At 43.5% G+C, this 22,043-nt stretch overlaps 1 protein-coding gene across 2 annotated transcripts; it reads left to right on the top strand.

Annotated features, from left to right (window-relative positions):
- Nucleotides 1-1,130: 1,130 nt before the first annotated feature.
- Nucleotides 1,131-20,826, top strand: nim1ka (NIM1 serine/threonine protein kinase a). 2 transcript variants are annotated; one of them, XM_024002757.1, is made up of 8 exons: nucleotides 1,131-1,224; nucleotides 8,364-8,455; nucleotides 11,603-11,665; nucleotides 11,837-12,116; nucleotides 12,245-12,357; nucleotides 18,221-18,342; nucleotides 18,563-18,709; nucleotides 18,899-20,826. In XM_024002757.1, the coding sequence occupies exons 4-8, from the start codon at nucleotides 11,902-11,904 to the stop codon at nucleotides 19,652-19,654; spliced, it is 1,353 nt and encodes a 450-aa protein (XP_023858525.1). In that variant the 5' UTR covers nucleotides 1,131-1,224; nucleotides 8,364-8,455; nucleotides 11,603-11,665; nucleotides 11,837-11,901; the 3' UTR covers nucleotides 19,655-20,826. The 2 variants fall into 2 exon arrangements, with proteins under 2 accessions (XP_023858525.1, XP_070303218.1); XM_070447117.1 differs by lacking the exon at nucleotides 1,131-1,224 and having other exon boundaries at nucleotides 8,104-8,455.
- The last annotated feature ends 1,217 nt before the right edge of the window (nucleotides 20,827-22,043 follow it).

Here is a 22,043-nt window from a genome sequence, read left to right as displayed (position 1 = left end):
AAGTAGCCACCCCTATTTACACAAATGACAACACACATGTCACTCAAATCAAAATCAGTACTTCCTAGTTCCATGTACCAAACTGTTATTTCAATTATATTAAAACCAGGAAAATCTGGAGAGTCCCCTGCTGATTGTAGACCAACAAGTTTAATAAATTGTGACAATAAAATAATAACAAAGTTTATAAGCAATAGAATGGAAAAAGTCTTACCAGACTTGATACATATCAAACAGGAAGAAAGGAGACCAAGGCACTCTTCATAAAATTTCCAATTGTTCAAAAGCTGTTCAAAAGAGGACATTGTATTATTTCTTTGTGCTCCCTGACGAAGGCCATGCAGCCGAAACGCGTCGATTTTTAAAAACTTTGTTTCTATTGAACATGCCATACATATAAAGGCATTTTAATTAATTATATGAAGAGTGCCTTGGTCCTCCTTTCTTTTTGATGACCAATTTACCCCTTTTACCAAAGACCACCTTCTGTCTACCAAATGTACTATTGTGTACCTTAGTAGCGCTTCCCTTCCTCTTCTTTCTACATATCAAACAGGGTTTATTAAAGTCAAACACTTACAAAACAAATACAAGAACATGTTTCAGTTTAGTACAATACAACAAAAAAGATAGAGATGTATCAACAATGGCTGTTGATGCTGTAAAGACTTTCGACCATCTTGAATGGCCTTTTTATATTCAAAACGTCGGAAGCTTTCGACTTTCCAGCTGAAATAATGTTTAATAAAAATATGACATAAATGTCCTAAAGCAAAAATGTACACAAATAATACATTATCTGATGAAATTGCTTAAGAAAGTGGCACAAGACAGGGATTTCCCCGCCCCCCCTCCTGTTTGAACTGACAATTGAACCGCAAGCAGAAAGAATTACACAGGACTAGCTCAGCAAGCAGAAAGAATTACACAGGACTAGCTCAGTGGTGCTGAACGAATCCTCTGTCTATGCCCGTGGACTCCAGCCAAGTCCACCAAACGCGTTTATGCATTGGCTAAAGAGAGGCAGGTAACACACCATGCCGTACCTAATTCGTCAAAGAAACTGTCACTCAAAGGGATTCCCTCTGTCGCAAACTGGCTGGTTGCGAAGCAAAGTCGCAATAGCCATCAGTGACAACACTACAGGGTAAAATAGTTGTCCTCCGAATAAATTCTGTCGGCAATTTTGCCTTTTGAATCGGCGTCTGCATGTAATACAGAAAGGTAAGGCGACATGGGTGTTTCATGTGTTGTGCATAGCTGACAGGTTGGCCAAGCAAAATGAATAGCAATATTCTGCTGAATGGCTGCATTCTTATGATGTTTATGTGTAGGTGACGCCGCTTCTGACGTCCTGAATGTTCTTGCAGCCTACCCTGTGTCAATATGTTCTGTTCTTGCTGACACTTCCTCGATGTCGTTTTATTGTCACGTTCAGGCTACCTTGTGGCTGTGGTTGAAACAGACCAGGTACATGACATGTTGTGAACATCACTGAAACTTATAAGAACACTGTTGGCCTATTATTAATTGAAGAGATCGATCATATGAGCAGCGTCTAGGGGTAGCATAGTGGGCAGTACTCTCTCGTGGACAGATTCAATGGGCAGAGGTTGGTTATAGGCTACTATAGTCGGAAGTCATGTAATAGCATTGCCTTGAGATACACTGCTGTAGATAAAGGGGATTAACTGCGCATTAAAGTTTAGATGTTTAGAGACTGAAGCACCAATGTGGAGGGAGAGCACACACAGGTGTGTGAGTGTGTGTCTCTCTGTGTGTGTGTCTCTCTCTATCTCTATCTCTCTCTCTGTGTGTGTGATGTGTCAAGAATGATGCATGGAATACCTGAGTCAAAGCTGCCTAGTTTCGCAGGATGGATAGGGTAAATTAGTTGTGAGGTCTTTATACCATTTTCCCTGTAATGTGAACCAGAATTCGCAACTAACCTGCAATCAAACCTGGGTTGTCTGAGAAATCCAAGAATCCCTTATCCCATTGAGCTAATGCTTAGTGGTTTGGTCTGAGTGCTAAAAATATAATTCTGACCACTTTCATTAAAATTCTATAAACACTCAAATGTGGGGAGCCTATAGGCTACTGTTGTGTGGCTGTTAGACAGAATGTCTGTTTCCTTTGCCTTTGATGCTCCATCGCACGGAGCACATTACACAATAATCGGATTTTATAAGATAAAATCTGCTTTTAAGTGTTCAGATTAGAGAATAGAAGAAAGTTCATAGATTATTGAGATACAATGCAGCGGAAATGGCTCTTGTCACTGGTCAAGGCACCTCATAACTTCTTAACACTTTGTCTCTTTTCTATTTTGTAGATCATTGCCTATTGCTCACAAAGAAAAATATGTCCCAGAGAGATTCATTAGGATGTAGAGACCATAGAGTTGAAGAGAACAGGTGTAGGCTAAATGTAATGTAGAATATCATATAATTCACTCTGTTCTCACTGACCTGGGACTGTTCTCTACCTAACACCTTATGTGTTTCTGTTGATGTGGCATGGATAGGATAGCACTTGCCCAGTGAGTTGGTACAATCAATGAGTCACTGGTGATACCTCGTCCAAGCAATCATTTCAGCTGGTGTGCATGTGTTCCCCGGAGGGCTTACAGCAGTGCGAAAACACCTCTCTCCCTCTGTACAGTGTCATGGTAACTTCATCAGACCACCGGGGATGTGTGTGTGTGTGACCTGGAAGTCACTCCTCATGCAGCTTCCTTTATCTCCCATCACAAACAGGGCACAAAACACATACCTTGTACTATATAAGGTAGATCTATTTAGAACTAGTCTCAAAAGGAAGATTCTCTTTGATCTGTTTCCAGCTCTACTTGATCTTGGTGAGCAGTGGTCACTCAATGGGTTCACTGATTGAAGTCGAGTTATTATTCTGATCAGATTAACCTCTCTCTCTCTCTTTCTCTCTCGTTCGCCTGATTGTTGTTCAGCCTACACCGACAAATTGCTGATGCTATCTACGTAATCAAACTCCTCTCCCTTCTGAAGGCGTTTTATATGATTGGTCGAATCAAGTCTGCTGGGTTTGTTTGAATCGTCTGTTCTTTACCTAGTGTTCACAGAATGTCATTCTTAGGGTGGGGAGGCCCATGAGTGATTACTAGGCCAAGGCTATACAGTGCATTCGGAAAGTATTCAGACTCTTTTACTTTTTCCACATCTGTTACGTTACAGCCTTATTCTAAAATATATATWTTTTTTATCACATCAATCTACACACAATAGCCCTAAATGACAAAGCAGAAACAGGTTTTTAAAAATGTTTGATAATTTATAAAAACTAAAAAACAGATACCTTATTTACATTCGTTATTCAGACCCTTTGCTATGAGACCCTTTGCTAAAGTTGATTGGAGTCCACCTGTGGTAAATTCAGTTGATTGGACATGAGTTGTAAAGGCACACACCTCTCTATATAAGGTCCCACAGTTGACAGTGCATATCAGAGCAAAAACCAGGTCATGAGGTCGAAGAAATTGTCTGTAGAGCTTCGAGACAGGATTGTGTCGAGGCACAGATCTGGGGAAGGGTACCAAAAACTGTCTGCAGCATTGAAGGTCTCCAAGAACACAGTGGCCTCCATCATTCTTAAATGGAAGACGTTTGGAACCACCAAGACACTTCCTAGAGCTGGCCGCCCAGCCAAACTGAGCAATCGGGGGAGAAGGGCCTTGGTCAAGGAGGTAACCAAGAACCCGATGGTCACTCTGACAGCGCTCCAGAGTTCCTCTGTGGAGATGGGAGAACCTTCCAGAAGGACAACCAATCAAGCCTTTATGGTAGAGTCGCCAGACGGAAGCCACTCCTCAGTAGCAGGCACGTGACAGCCCGCTTGGAGTTCGCTAAACGGCACATAAAGGACTCTCAGACCATGAGGGGCAAGATTCTCAGGTCTGATGAAACCAAGATTGAACTCTTTGGCCTGAATGCCAAGCGTCATTTCTGGAGGAAACCTGGCACCATTCCTATGGTGAAGTATGGTGGTGGCAGCATCATGCTGTGGAGATGTTTTTCAGCGGCAGGGACTGGGAGACTAGTCAGGATCGAGGGAAAGATGAACAGAGCAACGTACAGAGAGATCCATGATGAAAACTTGCTCCAGAATGCTCAGGACCTCAGACTGGGGTGAAGGTCCCCCTCCAACAGGACGACAACCCTTTGCACGTAACCAATACAACGCAAGAGTGGCTTCGGGACAAGTCTCTGAATGTCCTTGAGTGGCCCAGCCAGAGCCCGGACTTGAACCCAATCGAACATCTCTGGAGAGACCTGAAAATAGCTGTGCAGCAACGCTCTCCATCCAACCTGACAGGGCTTGAGAGGATCTGCATAGAAGAATGGGAGAAACTCCCCAAATGCAGGTGTGCCAAGCTTGTAGCGTCATACCCAAGAAGACTCAAGGCTGTAATCGCTACCAAAGGTGCTTCAACAATATACTGAGTAAAGGTTATAAATACTTATGTAAATGTGAAAATTCAGTTTTTTATTTAATAAATTAGCAAAACTTTCTAAAAACCAGTTTTTGCTTTGTCATTATGGGGTATTGTGTGTAGATTGATGAGGGGAAAAAACAATTTAATCAATTTTAGAATAAGGCTGTAATGTAACAAAATTTGGAAAAAGTCAAGGGGTCCGAATACTTTCCGAATGCATTATATCTCCATGTTCATATGTCAGTAATGCTTACTTTTACAGTCTGGCATTTACCTTATTGTGTGATGGACACTTTCTGAGACTAACTTTCATCCTTGTAGTACCAGTATTGTCACACCCTGATCTGGTTCACATGTCTTTGTGCTTGTCTCCACCTCCCTCCAGGTGTCGCCCATCTTCCTCATTATCCCCAGTGTATTTATACCTGTGTTCTCTGTTTGTCTGTTGCCAGTTCGTTTTGTTTCATCAAGCCTACCAGCGTTTTTTCCCGTGCTCCTTTCTGTCTCTAGTTCCTGTTTTCTAGCTTTCCCGCTTTTTGACCCTTCTGCCTGCCCTGAGCCTGCCTGTCGGTCTGTACCTTGTCACACCACCCTGGATTACTGACCTCTGCCTGCCCTGAGCCTGCCTGCCGTTCTGTACCTTTTGGACTCTGCTCTGAACTACTGACCTGTCRTTTGCCTGCCCCCCTGTTTTTGTAATAAACTTTTGTTACTTCGAAACTGTCTGCATCTGGGTCTTCTCCTGAGCCTTGACAAGTATAACAAAAGTAATAAGGAGGTTATTGTTATTAGAGGTCGACCAATTATGATTTTTCAACGCCGATACCAATACCGATTATTGGAGGACCAAAAAAAGCCGATACCGATTAATCGTACGATTTTAAAAAATAATTTAAAAAATTTATAAATACAAAAAAAATTGGGTAATAATGACAATTACAACAATACTGAATGAACACTTATTTTAACTTAATATAATACATCAATAAAATCAATTTAGCCTCAAATAAATAATGAAACATGTTCAATTTGGTTTAAATAATGCAAAAACAAAGTGTTGGAGAAGAAAGTAAAAGTGCAATATGTGCCATGTAAAAAAGCTAACGTTTAAGTTCCCTTGCTCGAACATGAGAACATATGAAAGCTGATGGTTCCTTTTAACGAGTCTTCAATATTCCCAGGTAAGAAGTTTTAGGTTGTAGTTATATAGGAATTATTAGGACTATTTCTCTCTATCCATTTTGTATTTCATATACCTTTGACTATTCTTATAGGCACTTTAGTATTGCCAGTGTAACAGTATAGCTTCCGTCCCTCTCCTCGCCCCTACCTGGGCTCGAACCAGGAACACATCGACAACAGCCACCCTCGAAGCATTCGCTTACACCATCGCTCCACAAAAGCCGGGCCCTGCGAGCAAGGGGAACAACTACTCCAAGTCTCAGAGCGAGTGACGTCACCGATCGAAACACTATTAGTGCGCACTCCGCTACTAGCTAGCCATTTCACATCGGTTACACCAGCCTAATCTCGGGAGTTGATAGGCTTGAAGTCATAAACAGCTCAATGCTTGAAGCACTGCAAAGAGCTGCTGGCAAACGCACGAAAATGCTTTTTGAATGAATGCGTACGAGAACTGCTGCTGCCTACCATCGCTCAGTCAGACTGCTATCAAATATCAAATCATAGACTTAATTATAACATAATAACACACAGAATATGAGCCTTTGGTCATTACAGTTCCGGATTGCCCATATCATTTATAAAACAAAACGTTTATTCTTTCAGTGAAATACGGAACCGTTTCGTATTTTATCTAAGCGGGTGGCATCCCTAAGTCTAAATATTGCTGTTACTTGTACAACCTTCAATGTTATGTCATAATTATGTACATTCTGGCCAATTAATTACGGTCTTTGTTAGGAATAAATGGACTTCCACAGTTCGCAACGAGCCAGGGTCCCAAACTGCTGCATATACCCTGACGCTTGCACGGAACGCAAGAGAATTGACCAATTACCCCTAATTATAAGAAATTCATGGTAGCAGGCAATAATGAAACTAATATGCAGGTTTAAAATATATACTTGTGTATTGATTTTAAAGAAGGCATTGATATTTATGGTTAGGTTTGGTACAACGACAGTGCTAAATCATCACCCGTTTGGCGAAGTAGGCTGTGATTCGATGAGAATTAACTCAGGCCACCGCATCGATTATATGCAATGCAGGACACGCTAGATAAACTAGTAATATCTTCAATCATGTGTAGTTAACTAGTGATTATGTGAAGATTAATTGTTTTTTATAAATTTAATGCTAGCTAGCATACCTTGGCTTCTTGCTGCGCCTCGCGTAACAGGTAGTCAGCCTGCCACGCAGGCTCCTCGTGGAGTGCAATGGTAAGGAGGTGGTTTAGAGCGTTGGACTAGTAACCGGAGGTTGCAAAAACGAATCACGAGCTGACAAGGGAAAAACTGTCGTTCTGCCCTGACAAGAGTTAACCCACCGTTCCTAGGCCGTCATTGATAATAGAAATGTGTTCTTAACTGAATTGCCTAGTTAAATAAACGTGTAAAAAAAAAAAAAAAAAAAACATTGGCCAAATCGGTGTCCGAAAATACCGATTTCCGAGATTGTTATGAAAACTTGAAATCGGCCCTAATTAATCGGCCATTCCGATTAATCGGTCGATCTCTAATTGTTATGTAAACACATTATTACCATTTACTGTAGTTTCTGAACTATGTTATAACAGGTATAGGCTATTTGTCTTTACTTGGCCACTTTTACAAGACCTATTATTAACAAGGGTATGTGATGGTTTGTTGCCAAGCTCGTAAAAACAGCACTGATCAATCCTGTGTGCTTTAAAGCAGCCCATGCCTCTACCTAACAGGCCTGTAGAAATGCCCAGATTATGTTTCTTTGGGTGGGGCTCCATGACTCAGAGCAAGGGGGTGGGCATTAGAACATTGTGTGTGTGTGGTGGTGTGTGCAGGGGCGGTCTGGCGTTTCGGGCAAGTGCCAGATGGGCTGGTCCATTGTTAGCCCAGTGTGCCTGTCTCACTTGGTTTTTTTTGTCTCGCAAAATTATTATTATCTCAAAGAATAATAGGCCAGTGTGTGGGAAATGCCAGAGCCATTTTCTGGTCCTGTCGTGTGTGTGGTGTGTGTGGTGTGTGTGGTGTGTGTGTGTGTGTGTGTGTGTGTGTGTGTGTGTGTGTGTGTGTGTGTGTTGTGTGTGTGTGTGTGTGTGTGTGTGTGTGTACATGCACAGAGGGGTTATAGCAGTGGGGAGATTTGGGTCAGTCCTTTTGTTGGATGTGAATGTTTTGAAATGTTTGTCCAACAGATTCCAGAGAGGCCTGTCTGTCTGTTCCTAAGGCCCACAGCCCCTGTTGTCCCTGTCCTTTCACCGCTCAGCTCTTTATTCTCCACAACCCGCACATCTCAATTATCACACAGGGGAGCTTTGTGTGGCCAGAGCGCTCTCTCGCTCCCTCCCTCCCTCTGTGTGTGTGTGTGTGTGTGTGTGTGTGACACACACAAGCAGACCAAGACTAAGAGAGAGAATTCAGAGAGAGAGTAAGAGAGTGAGAGAGAGACAGTGAGAGAGAGACAGTGAGAGTGAGACAGTGAGAGAGAGACAGTGAGAGCGAGACAGTGAGAGAGAGTTTTAGTGAAAGGAAGAGGAGGATCCCTTTCGTAGAAAGCATTTCCCCATAGCTACCTGGTGTTGTGAGCTGCAGTACCAGTGCCTCTCTCAAGGGAAATACATCCTCTCATACAACTGGTAGCCTACATGTAGGGAGAGTGGAGTGCACTGCAGATCTACRTTACGTGTTGTGGATGGATTCTTCGATTATAGTTTTCGCCATTGTTATTGCAGAGTAAACGAAGAGGATCACCAGAGCTTGGACCAGCCCTCCACCACCAACCATCCTAATGGATCCTTAGCCACTGTCTGCTGCTATTTGACTGGTGAGTTGAATCTCTTTTACAGGCTCGTGAATAAGTATTTTTACCATGTAGATCTAATTTATAATTTGATGTTACACCTTACAGAAAGGTAGCGTCATTTAGCTAGTGTGTATGTATGTATGTGTCAATGTAGGCTGCTGAGGGGAGGACGGCTCATAATAATGGCTGGAACGGAGCAAATGGAATGGCATCTAACCATGTGTTTGATATATTTGATACCATTCCACCTGTTCCGCTCCAGCCATTACCACAAGCCCATCCTCCCCAATTAAGGTGCCACCAACCTCCTGTGGTGTGTGTGATTTAAACTCAATGAAGCAATGTGTAATTGTGAACACAGTGCCCTGCTCTCTCTTCACATTCACCAGTTAATACCTAATCCAGAATAGAGATGCACACAAATATGCTCACTGTCCATTGCCAAGCAACCAAGTGGAGTTGTCAACCTGACACTAAACACAAACATTTCCCATTTTATTTAACCATTTAACTAGGCAAGTCAGTTAAGAACAAATTATTCTTATTTACAATGACGGCTTACCCCGGCCAAACCTGGACGACACTGGGCCAATTGTGCGCCGCCCTATGGGACACCCAATCACGGCCGGATGTGATACAGCCTGAATTCGAACCAGGGACTGTAGTGACGCCTCTTGCACTGAGTTGCAGTGCCTTAGACCACTGTGCCACTCGGGAGCCCATCGATTTACTGAGGTCACCTTTTAGGTACTCTGTACACTCAGGTGTATCAGCTGCCAATTACAATTCATAAACAACACCTTTCCTGTGTGTGTGTGTGTGTGTGTGTGTGTGTGTGTGTGTGTGTGTGTGTGTGTGTGTGTGTGTGTGTGTGTGTGTGTGTGTGTGTGTGTGTGTGTGTGTGTGTGTGTGTGTGTGTGTGTGTGTGTGTGTGTGTGTGCACGCTCACATATATGGCTAATATCAAATCAAAGTTTATTGGTCGCGTGCTCAGTTTAGCAGATGTTATAGCAGGTGCAGTGAAATGCTTGTTTTAGCATAATTATACTTTGCAGAGCAGTGTTCGCTTTGTGCCGTAAAAGCGGAGCCCTCTTCTCTCTTGGCGAGTCCTTTTAGTCGGCCTCAGATCAATCGTTAGATATTCATGCTCGAGAGACACAGGAAGGCAGAAAGGTGTTTGAAGGCTGGACAGATGGGAGAGGTCACAAAGGGGAATCTCTTTGATTTGCTATGCTCCACCTCCACTGCTTCCCGTTAATAGACATTGAATAGGGGAGCTCCTGGCAAGACAAGTGATATTCTGTTTTGAGATATCATGTGTCTTAATGAGGTGTTTATATAAGATCATAATTATGTACATTTAGATTGGTAATTGCTGCGGAATCGATCAATTGGTATTTGTAGAAATGTACTATAGTTGTATATTCTGGAAAAGCAAATGTAGATTGCAAATGCCTAGAATTGGACTGAAAACCTGCGTACACAGGCGTCCCTCCTCTGTTGACGTTTGTCTGTCGGTGATGGTGTATGGCTATTGGCCGGTCATGTCTGAGATACATCGGTGTAGTATTAGAGAGCAGTGTGGTTGTGTGAGAACAGTAGTATGTCTGGTGTTTGGGCTGAGGATAAAGGACCTAACCCTTTTCTATGATGGAGAGGATCATGCTGCATTACAGGTTATTATAGTGTGGGAGGGTTCTCAGACAGATGAACTCAAGTGTGCTCACCTTCAAAGATTCAAACCCTCTTTACTCCTCTCTCTCTATCTCACTCTCTCTCTCTCTCTGTCTGTTAGTGTCATAGCATGCATCCCTCTGATATGTCAGCAGAAGAGTGCGTTGTGATTCATTCTTAATAATCACAAAGTAGGCCCTATAATCTGTTTGGCATTTCCCAGACACAGATTAGGCCTAGTCTTGGACTAAAAAAGCATTATCAATGGAGAATCTCAATTAAAAGTTCTCAATTGTGAAGGCTAATCTGTGTCCGGGAAACTGGCCCTATGAGCATAGGTTAGACCCTTGGCCATGACACATGACAGTGGTGCTAAGTGAGTTAGTGCAAGGTTAGAAAAGCTTGTTTCCCTTACCATCCATAATAAACACATTAATGAGTGTAAAGCCACCTCCGCCTCTACTCCAGGGACATTGTTAGAGCTTTCAGAACAAGTAGTTATCACCTAATCACACACACGTACAGATACACACGTGTGAATGAACTAGCACAGACACACGTGCACAAATGTGCCTGCACACACACACACACACACACACACTTGTCACCTAATCATCTCCTGAAAACAAAATATGTTCTAATCAGTTTGTGAGTGTGTTTGAGTGTTCACACAGGTAAGCAGACATACATTAACACTTGTCCACAAGTATGTACACGTATTCTGTATACTACCCTCACACACACACATGCTCACACGCACAATGAATAAAGCCGGGATTAAAAGATGTAGCGACTGTCTTCATTAATCCCTGCACCAGCGTTTTAGAGAGAAGAGACGAGAGAGTGGGAAAAGAGTTCATGTTTCAACTGAGTTCATTGTTCCAATTAAAAAAATATATCTTTATTTAACTTGGCAAGTCAGTTAATTAACAACAAAACCTTATTTACAATGACAGCCTACCAGGGAACAGTGGGTTAACTGCCTTGTTCAGGGGCAGAACAACCGATTTTTACCTTGTCAGCTGAGGGATTCAATCCAACAACCTTTCGGTTATTGGCCAAACGCTCTGACCACTAGGCTACCTGCCGCCCCAAGAGATGGACAACTTTGTGGGGCGTTTAAGGAAGTAACTCATGGCAGCACCTTAACGTTCAGCCATATTCCTTTCCTCCCTCCCCCCCTCCTCCACCACCCGTGGGCTATTTATATCTCAGGGAATCAAAGAGCCAATTAAAACGCAGCTGCACTAATGAGCGAGCCAGCGGACTGAGGTGAAATGTTGTTCACTCTAATCCATCCTCTGTTTCAAAGAATGATCTAGAGCAACAAGTTGGGCCTACAAACGGTCTGGGGTTAACTTCCTTGAGCTATGGGTCAGAAACTGTCATCAACCGCCTTGGTTAAGGGAGTGTTCAAACGGCAGTCCATCGAAGGTCTGGAGAGACGCACTTGAGGAATAGAATAGTAGCCTCTGTTTTGTCTCTCTGGCTTAGATCTGCGGTCGTCTGGACATTCGGTGAACAGAAAAGTTCTCTACATGGACCCTATGTATAAAGGTGAGATTCACACTTTGCTCTTCGCTTTTAGTATGGTTTTGGTGAGATCATGAATAAAATAAAGGAAGTGTGTGTTTTTGCAGCCCAGAAAATGGGTTTTATAGGCTGGATTGAACAGGGCTCTGGGTATTTCCCTCATGATAACGTTCTGTTCGGTGTGTTCACCCACAGGTGGTGCCTTGCATCAGAACCCCCTCCAGCCATGAGCTACCCCCATCCTAGGCATCCTGGGTAGGATGACGGCCGTGTACCCCTCTGGGGTAGGCTCTGCTGGGGCTACGGTGGGGAGTTCCAGGGGCTCTGGGGCTGGGAGAACAGGCGGTCAGGACAGGAGATATGCCCGCTGGAGCCGTCAGGACAGCTCGGACATCACTACAGATGATGAGGGGGTCCCTGCCCGCCAACTCACCCCCCTGGAGAGGCTGAACCTCGACATGTGCCAGGACGACAGGTAGAACCAGGACGCCCAACGCTCTCTTAGAACACAACGAGAAAGAAAATTCATTATCATGTATTGTTTTTCTGGATCATTTGTTAATGATGATTATTTGGCAACCCCTCTGGTAACCCTACTGACAGGGTGGTCCGTGAGCTCACAGTGGGCCGACGTATCGGCTTCTACAAGGTCCGCGGGGAGATCGGCTGTGGAAACTTCTCCCATGTCAAGCTGGGGATCCACGCCCTCACCAACGGTAAGGAAGACCCCTGCCAAGCAGCAAACACATTAACTGATGTTTAACATAACAGACACAGCCCTGCTGTACTGTAGATGCTCACCAAACCTTTGAATCTTTTAAATTATTCAATTCATTGACCAGTAAAAGTGAGAAGATATTTAGGCCTGGCCAATCTTCACTAAATATGCTGGATTGAGTCGAATAGTTCTCGGAAAATCCCAGCTTCTCTGCTCCAGCAAAGTCGCAAACCACCGTGATGACCGACTAGCTGTTTTCATCAATGAGCTAATAATACGTGTCCTTAGATAGCGGTTTGCTAATGAGCCAGTGGTTTGGGCCTGTGGTCTGAATCAGCCACAGAGGGACAGCTTGTCTGCTGCCCTTGAAAAGATGGATTGATTAGAGATCTCGTGTTTCCCTAGCGACGGCTGGAATTGCCGCATGCTTCATCAAAGACTGTATGTAGTGTGAGTGAGTGTGCGTGCGTGGTATCGCTTGCTTAGTCCGACAAAAAGCAAAATGAGCTCCGGGGCATTTTTAAAGGCTGTCACTGAAAGCTGTGGCAGAGCAGAAAGAGAGACTAATACCAGTCTTAATTAATTATGCATGTCAAAGCACAATTAGATATCTCAGCACCATCACACCGCTTAGGGACTTTTCCATACCCTATTAGCCAAGATCTTTGTTTTATTCCTTTATATTATTAATTAATTTATGCTATTGATATCAAGTATGGGTGCTACAGGTGAGGTCAGGGTGATCAGAGCTGTTTACGATGAGCATGGCCTTATTTATATTACAGCATATTGGATGACTGTCATTCATAATCCATTCACCCAGCTCAATGTAACATTGATAGGTTTAGGCTACCACATGATATTCAAATTTTCCTTGAACCCATCATGAGGTTGCTACATCCTAGCCTATGAATGAAAGTTTACAACGTAGGTGCACAGGTCAAGAGACAAATTAGTGTAATCAAGTAATCAAAGACGGACAGGGACACATTCAATACCGCCTTGGACACTCTTGCGTGTATCTAGCTGACCTAGGGTGTAATCATTAGTCCAACAGTTGCAAACAAGAGTTTCTATTGTACAAATGCAGGTATGCAAACACAGTTCATTTTCATAGAAGCCACATACAAATAGTATGTTTGCTCGTTGTGTAATTTCTTCTTGCATTTACTCGCTCTCCTCCTCTCAACTTTTCCCTTCGCTTGTGGACTTCAGTACCTGTGACCAGGCGACAATACCTTTCCAAGCCAAACCTTCATACCATAATCGCATAACCACTACACACACAGCCTACATCGTTGTCACCATATTAGCTAATGTCATAGTCAACATAGCTAGCTACTAGAACTAACATGTTAATAAACCTGCTACAATCATGCAGTACAGTGCCGGCAGATAAAGCAAAAGCTTACCTTGACTTGGAAGAGTTTCAGTGTTGGAAAGCCATAGCCAGCTAGCTAACATAGCATCCCTTTCTGTTTGAGCCAGGTGTTTGAGTCGGCTAAACTAGCTAGCTGCATTCGCTAGCCAGGTAAGTGAAAGTGAGAAATTAGAAATGCCTAATTCTCAGAGAGAGAGAGAGAGAGAGAGAGAGAGAGAGAGAGACGAGAGAGAGAGAGAGAGAGAGGAGAGAGAGGAGAGATGAGAGAGAGAGAAGAGAGAGAGAAGAGAGAGAGAGAAGAGAGAGAGAAGAGAGAGAGAGAGAAAGAGAGAGAAGAGAAAGAGAGGAGAGAGAGAGAGAGAGAGAGAGAGAGAGAGAAGAGAGAAGAGAGAGAGAGACGAGAGGAAGAGAGGAGAGAGAGAGAGAGAAGAGAGAGAGAGAGAGAGAGAGAGAGAGAGAGAGAGAGAGAGAGAGAGAGAGAGAGAGAGAGAGAGCGGCAGGTCTGCGACAAGGTAGCACATCCAGGGAACAGGTCAGGGTTCCATAACCACAGGCAAAACAGCTTGTCCTTCATTTTTAAGGAATTAATTTGTTCAGAACTGTTCAACTATTGTCTTTCTCTCTCTTATAGTCAACTTCACACCACCTTTTATACACTGCAGTGCTAGCTAGCTGTAGCTTATACTTTCGGTACTAGATTAATTCTCTGATCCTTTGATTGGGTCAACAACATGTCAGTTCATTATGCAAGAGCTCTGATAGGTTGATGGACGTCCTTCGGAAGTTGTCATGAGGTCAATGTACCCAAAAGAGGATGGAAACTAGCTGTCCTTCGGCTATACCATGGTGCTACCCCAGAGTGCTGTTGAGGCTACTGTAGAACTTCCTTGCAAAACAGTGTGTTTTAATCAATTATTTGGTGACGTGAATATACACTACATGACCAAAAGTATGTGGAGACCTGTTTGTCGAACATCTCATTCCAAAATCATGGGCATTAATATGGAGTTGGTCCCCGCCTTTGCTGTTATAACAGCCTCTACTCTTCTGGGAAGGCTTTCCACTAGATGTTGGAACATTGCTGTGGGGCCTTGCTTCCATTCAGCCACAAGCACATTAGTAAGGTTGGGCGATTAGGCCTGGCTCACAGATGGCGTTCCAATTCATCCCAAAGGTATTCAGTGGAGTTGAGGTCAGGGCTCTGTGCAGGCCAGTCAAGTTCTTCCACACCAATCTCGACAAACCATTTCTGTATTTACCTCGCTTTGTACATGGGGGCATTGTCATGCTGAAACAGGAAAGGGCCTTCCTCAAACTGCCACAAATTTGTAAGCACAGAATCGTCTTGAATATTATTTTATGCTGTTTGCGTTAAGATTTCCCTTCACTGGAAATAAGGGGCCTAGCCCGAACCATGAACAAATCCCCAGACCATTATTCCTCCTCCACCAAACTTTACAGTTGGCACTATGCATTGAGGTAGGTAGAGTTCTCCTGGCATCCGCCAAACCCAGATTCGTCCGTCAGACTGCCAGATGGTGAAGCGTGATTCATCACTCCAGAGAACGCATTTCCACTGCTCCAGAGTCCAATGGTGGCGAGCTTTACGCCACTCCAGCCGAAACTTGGCATTGCGCATGGTGATCTTAGGCTTGTGTGCGGCTGTTTGGCCATGGAAACCCATTTCATGAAGCTCCCGACAAACAGCTCTTGCTGAAGTGCTGAAGTTAGTGTTGCTACCGAGGACAGACGATTTGTACACGCTACGCGCTTCAGCACTCGGCAGTCCCGTTCTATGAGCTTGTGTGGCCTACAACTTCGCGGCTGAGCCGTAGTTGCTCCTTGACGTCTGTGCCCAAACAATTTGAGCTTCTATTTTTTCAAATCCACCTTTCCAGAAACAAGTCTCTCACCGTTGCCGCTTGCTATAGACCACCTTCTGCTCCCAGCTTTGCCCTGGACACCATATGTGAATTGATTGCCCCCCATCTATCTTCAGAGCTCGTGCTGTTAGGTGACCTAAACTGGGACATGCTTAACACCCCGGCCATCCTACAATCTAAGCTTGCTGCCCTCAATCTCACACAAATTATCAATGAACCTACCATGTACAACCCCGAATCCGTAAACACGGGCACCCTCCTAGATATCATCCTAACCAACCTGCCCTCCAAATACACATCTGCTGTCTTCAACCAGGATCTCAGCGATCACTGCCTCATTGCCTGCGTCCATAATGGGTCTGAGGTCAAACGACCACCCCTCATCACTGTCAAACGCTCCCTAAAACACTTCAGCGAGCAGGCCTTTCTAATCGACCTGGCCCGGGTATCATGGAAGGATATTGACCTCATTCCTTCAGTAGCGGATACCTGGTTATTCTTTAAAAGTGCTTTCCTCACCATCTTAAATAAGCATGCCCCAGTATCTCTACTTGCACACTCATCTTCTACACATCTATCACTCCAGTGTTTAATTGCTATATTGTAATTATTTTGCCACTATGGACTATTTATTGCCTTACCTTCCTTATTCTACCTCATTTGCACACACTGTATATAGACTTTTTCTATTGTATTTTTGACTGTATGTTTGTTTATTCCTTGTGTAACTCTGTGTTGTTGTTTGTGTCGCACTGCTTTGCTTTATCTTGGTCAGGTCGCAGTTGTAATTGAGAACTTGTTCTCAACTAGTCTACCTGGTTAAATAAAGGTGAAATAAAAATAAAAATATAAAAAACTTTCCACTTCACAATAGCAGCACTTACAGTTGACCGAGGCAGCTCTAGTAGGGCAGACATTTGACGAACTGACTTGTTGGAAAGGTGGCATCCTATGACGGTGCCACGTTGAAAGTCACTGAGCACTTCAGTAAGGCCATTCTACTGCCAATGTTTGTCTATGGAGATTGCATGGCTATGTGCTCAATTTTATACACCAGGCAGCAACGGGTGTGGCTGAAATAGCCGAATCCACTAATTTGAAGGGGTGTCCACATACTTTTGTATATATAGTATATTTAGTATAGTCTTTTTCTAAAAAGGATAACTTTTTTATTGTTTCACTTTTTAATTTTATTAAATTCCCTGAGGAGGATGGTCCTCCCTTTCCTCCTCTGAGGAGCTTCTACTCCCCAAAGCCAAATCTGAACCAGCTTCACCCCTCTCCTAAATGGGTTCAATTGGATGTATTCATGTTCTTTTTGTTCTCTACAACCTACGCAGTATGTGTGATCATAATTTCCGTTTGGTTATTTCTGCTCTGTCCTGTCGTCTCATCAATAGTCGAATACGACTTTTCAAGAAAGTAATGTTCTTGTTGAAATGATAATACTTATAATTGATTGTTTTAGAATAGGCTATAATCAAGAAAATGGGTTTCCATGAAAATCAAGCTCTCTAACAAATTAGTTAGTTGCCTCAGAGAAAATTGACAATATACAATAGCATACAAGAAAGCAATAACATAAGCCTGTATCTAACTGTTTGCAGATTTGTCTAGGCTTCTACAGCTCTTTTTAAAGCTACGTTATGGGATTTGGTCCCAGAGACAGTCATAGGCTTTAGCTGCTTGCTCTGGTGCACCCCCAGATAATGGGTGGAGATGCCCAGCAGTGTTACATTTAGTTAGGAAGTTTGCGATTTGTTTTCTGTGTTGCCAGGCACCATGCGGAGTGTTGTATGTAATCCTGTTCATTCAATTATAGCCATGGAGGTAAAGGAGAAGGCTGGGGGACAACGGAATGAGCTGAACCCCAGACATCAGATAGCTGTCCTTGAGGTTTTCAATGGTCAGTTGTTCCACAAAGTTAAAGTCAACATTATCCAGCTCCTCCCGTGCCTCATCTCAGGACTTACATCCACAACATTGACTGGCTCATATTCAGTCAAATCCTCCTCCTCTAGCTCCTCCTGCTGGTTCTCCTGATTCCTGCAGTAAAGGAAGCTAGCACCAAGAACACACTGATGGCCGATGCTGCAGAACAAGCAAGCTACTTTGAGAAAAATATGCAGATACTCGCCTTTGAATAGGCTAGCTAGCTATGCGTTTTGAATCACGTTGGTTAGATCGCTGTAAAGCACATCCTCTTGCCACAAGTGTAAATCAGGATCTGGGCATTTCCCGGAATATTGAACCACATTCCACAACTGATATTGAATATAAATATCCCATTATCATAGTGACAGAACGAAACCGAAAAGTATGAAAAATGTCAGTCCTTATTATGACATCATACTTGAGAAAGCCACCTAGCTTGGAATAGAATGTAGAATACACTCGTTTCATCGGCCACATAACTTGCTTATGCATACAGATATGCTAATGAAGTGTGTGTTGACATCGACAAAGTATTGCGCAGTCTTTTCAATAGAGAATAAAACACCAAAAGCTAATATAGCCTTACTCCTTCTCTCAACCTCTTCTTTTTGGTACTAACTTCTATGTTTAATGAACATGTCCCTCTGTCTGTTCTCCTTCAGACAAGGTGGCCATTAAAATCCTGGATAAGACCAAGCTGGACCAGAAGACCCAGAGGCTACTGTCCAGAGAGATCTCCAGCATGGAGAGACTACACCACCCCAACATCATACGTCTCTACGAGGTCGGACGGACACACACACACACACACACACACACACACACACACACACACACACACACACACACACACACACACACACACACACACACACACACTGTTGATAAGGAATGAGTTACACAAAGCCTGGTCAGAAGCTAAGATCATCAGTGCAGTGCACTGAAACAGAGTTTATCAGAAGACAACTTGACCATACTCTCTCTGCCTTCCTGCCGGGTGACAGGTGGTGGAGACGTTGTCACGGTTACACCTGGTGATGGAGTATGCTGGTGGAGGAGAGCTCTACACCAAGATTAGCATGGAGGGGAAACTGTCGGACATCGACAGCAAGATTGTCTTCTCTCAGATCCTCTCGGCTGTCAAACACATGGTATGGTCCAGGGCTGAAGTCCTGCATACATACACTTTTCAGTGTAATCATCAGAGCTCACCCAAATAAATATTATGCAGTCTCTTTTCTTTTTCGTTGTGCAACGTTGAATGTAATTTAAAGAGTATGAGATGTATTTAAGGTACATATCGGTATGTTAACCAGATAAATCTTTGACCCACCCCACAGCATGACAACAGCATCATTCACCGTGACCTGAAGGCAGAGAACGTGTTCTACACGTGCAGCACCTGCGTCAAGGTGGGAGACTTCGGCTTCAGCACGCTGAGCCGCCGCGACGAGACCCTCAACACGTTCTGCGGCTCCCCGCCCTACGCCGCGCCTGAACTCTTCAGGGACGAACACTACCTGGGCGTCTTCGTAGACATCTGGGCCCTGGGCATCATGCTGTTCTTCATGGTGACAGGAASCATGCCCTTYAGGGCGGACACGGTKGCCAARYTGAAGCGCTGYATYCTRGAGGGGGCCTATGTGCTGCCCTCCTGGGTACAGGAGCCCTGCCAGAGGCTGATCAGAGGCATCCTCCAGCCCCAGCCCTCAGACCGCTGCAGTGTGGAGCAGATGATGGGCTGTGAGTGGCTGCTGCCTATAGACTTCCCCCGGGCCATGGAGCCTTTTAAACTGGACCCGTCCTATCTGGCCGAGAGCACGCCTTCAGAGTTGGAGGAGGAYGAGGCGGAGGTGAGGGRGGCRCTGGAGAYACTAGGGATCACCMCGGAGCATRTCTTRAATAATCAGGGGAAGGACTGTAGGAGTTCTGTTACGGGCATTTATAGGATTCTGTTGCACCGTGCGCACAAGAGGCGGGCGGTGGAGAGCATGCCTGTGGTTACACATGTGGTCGGGTCCAGCGTGAGTAAAAAGGACCGGCTAAAGGCGTACCACAGCTTACGGCACACCTCCAAGCTCTGTGTGATTCTGTGACGAAAAGCCTTTGCTCCTATAGTTGAACTTTTGTTGTAGTTTTTTTGTCAATAAAGTAAACATTTATGTGACTGTGAATGAGGTGGTGAATTTTAAATCAGTGCAACTTCTGTCTAGAATGTTTATCGACAAAATGTTCACCGCAGATAAGAAAAACGGGGGGGAAATCCTAAAGTTGGGATTGACGTTAGGATTTTTCTTATTTTTAAATCAGTCTCTGTGAGAATATACTTTAGCCTGGGTGCCTGTCTTTTTCGACTTTATCTTACCAGACAAGGCAAAAATTGTACATACTGTCATCCAGCAGACGCTTTTCTCCAAAGTGACATACTGTTAACGCGTACGTATATTCATATGACCTCATGCAGCAATAAGTCCTACAACTCTGGTGTTACAATCACAACCTGAAGCGACCGAGGCTTGGTAAAACCAGATGTAGCATTGTGGAATGCAGAACGAGTCAAGCATCCAGGCTAATGAGAATGAAGAATGTGATGATTTGAATTAGAAATCAGGAGGTGATTATGTCTCGAATGTTTTATTGCACTGTTTTTGACAGACATTTGTTTTTTCTTTCCAGTTACATGACATCATGATTCTAGACATTTTCATCTCCTATTTCATAAATGCATGTTATTTTCATTCATTTTGCATATGATATCCTATCACAGTGCTTCCCAAACTTCTCCTTGAGTACCCCCAGCCAGTCCACTTCTTTGATGTATTTCAGAACGAGCATAGCTGATTGAAATGGTTACCTAATCATCAAGACCTTCATTAGTTGAATCAGCAGTGCTAGTTCTGGAATACATAAAATAACTGGGCTGGCTGGGGGTACTCGAGGAGAGGTTTGGGATGTCTGATTATATCTCTTAGCCTGAGAGCCAGTCTGTTTTTGCTTTTTGTGCTATCATGATAACTCCTTGTCACTCATTGTGTTTGGCTTTGACAATAAGCAATGGAGTTGGCAAGAGCACAAACAGATCTGTGACCAGGCTAGATATCAGCAGGTAACTGGTTGAAAGGAACACATTGGCCTTATTGGCCTGGTTGGGTTGACAGTTATTTGTACACCTTACCTGTCGTCGCCAATAATTTGATTTTCAATTGTTATGATGCCATATTACTGCACAATATATCTTTTCAAAATATGAAATAAAATGCTGAAATACTGTGTTGTCCTGTAATGTTTTGATAAACTTCACATGTCAATGTTCATTACAAAATGTATTTTTCTCATCTAGGGTTAATGGGTTTATATTATGGACAATAAATGGTGACTGTATCTGATAAGAAACAAGCCTAATGTCTTACTTACAGTTCAGAAACAGTAACTAGCCTACACATCAGGCTTATATCGGCATATGTCGACTCTAAGCTGTGGATGAAACTGAAGGGGGGCATGGTGCGTTTGCCTAATGTACAGTATCAAATCAAATTGTATTTGTCACATGCGCTGAATACAACAGGTGTAGACCTTACAGTGAAATGCTTACTTACAAGCCCTTAACCAACAATGCTTTAAGAAGTTAATAATAAAAAATAATAATATATATATATATATATGAAAGTAACAAATAATTAAACAGCTGCAGTAAAAAACAAGCGAGGCTATATACAGGGGGTGCCGGTTAGTCGAGGTAATTGAGGTAATATGTACATGTAGGTAGAGTTTAAGTGACTATGCATAGATTATAAACAGAGAGTAGCAGCAGTGTAAAAGAGGGGTCTGGGTAGCCCTTTGATTAGCTGTTCAGGAGTCTTATGGCTTGGGGGTAGAAGCTGTTAAGAAGGTTTTGAACCTAGACTTGGTGCTCCGGTACCGCTTGCTGTGCGGTAGCAGAGAGAACAGTCTAACTAGGGTGGCTGGAGTCTTTGACAATTTTTAGGGCCTTCCTCTGACACCGCCTGATATAGAGGTCCTGGATGGCAGGAAGCTTGGTCCCAATGATGTACTGGGCAGTACGCACTACCCTCTGTAGTGCCTTGCAGTTGCCATACCAGGCAGTGATGCAACCAGTCAGGATGCTCTTGATGATGCACCTGTAGAACCTTTTGAGGATCTGGGGACCCATGCCAAATCTTTTCAGTGTCCTGAGCGGGAATAGGCTTTGTTGTGCCCTCGTCTCAGTATGTCTCTCTTCATACAGCTCAATATTTTCTGAAGAAACAAAAATATCAAAGATGTACGTATGAGAGAAAATGACATTATATCCTATCAACAATACATTTTCACAAGCAGTAAACCTCATCCATCTGTGATGCCTTTGATTCATGGTTTAGTATAGTTTGAGTCTGTGTACTGTAATCATACTGTATTGCACACACTATACTACATTTCCCGTAATGGAATAATATTACGCATGCTGACTCGTCTATACGTGATGAC

This window comes from Salvelinus sp. IW2-2015, linkage group LG15 (assembly GCF_002910315.2).
Source record: "Salvelinus sp. IW2-2015 linkage group LG15, ASM291031v2, whole genome shotgun sequence".
NCBI lineage: Eukaryota > Metazoa > Chordata > Actinopteri > Salmoniformes > Salmonidae > Salvelinus > Salvelinus sp. IW2-2015.
This window is presented reverse-complemented; position numbering and strand designations above follow the sequence as displayed.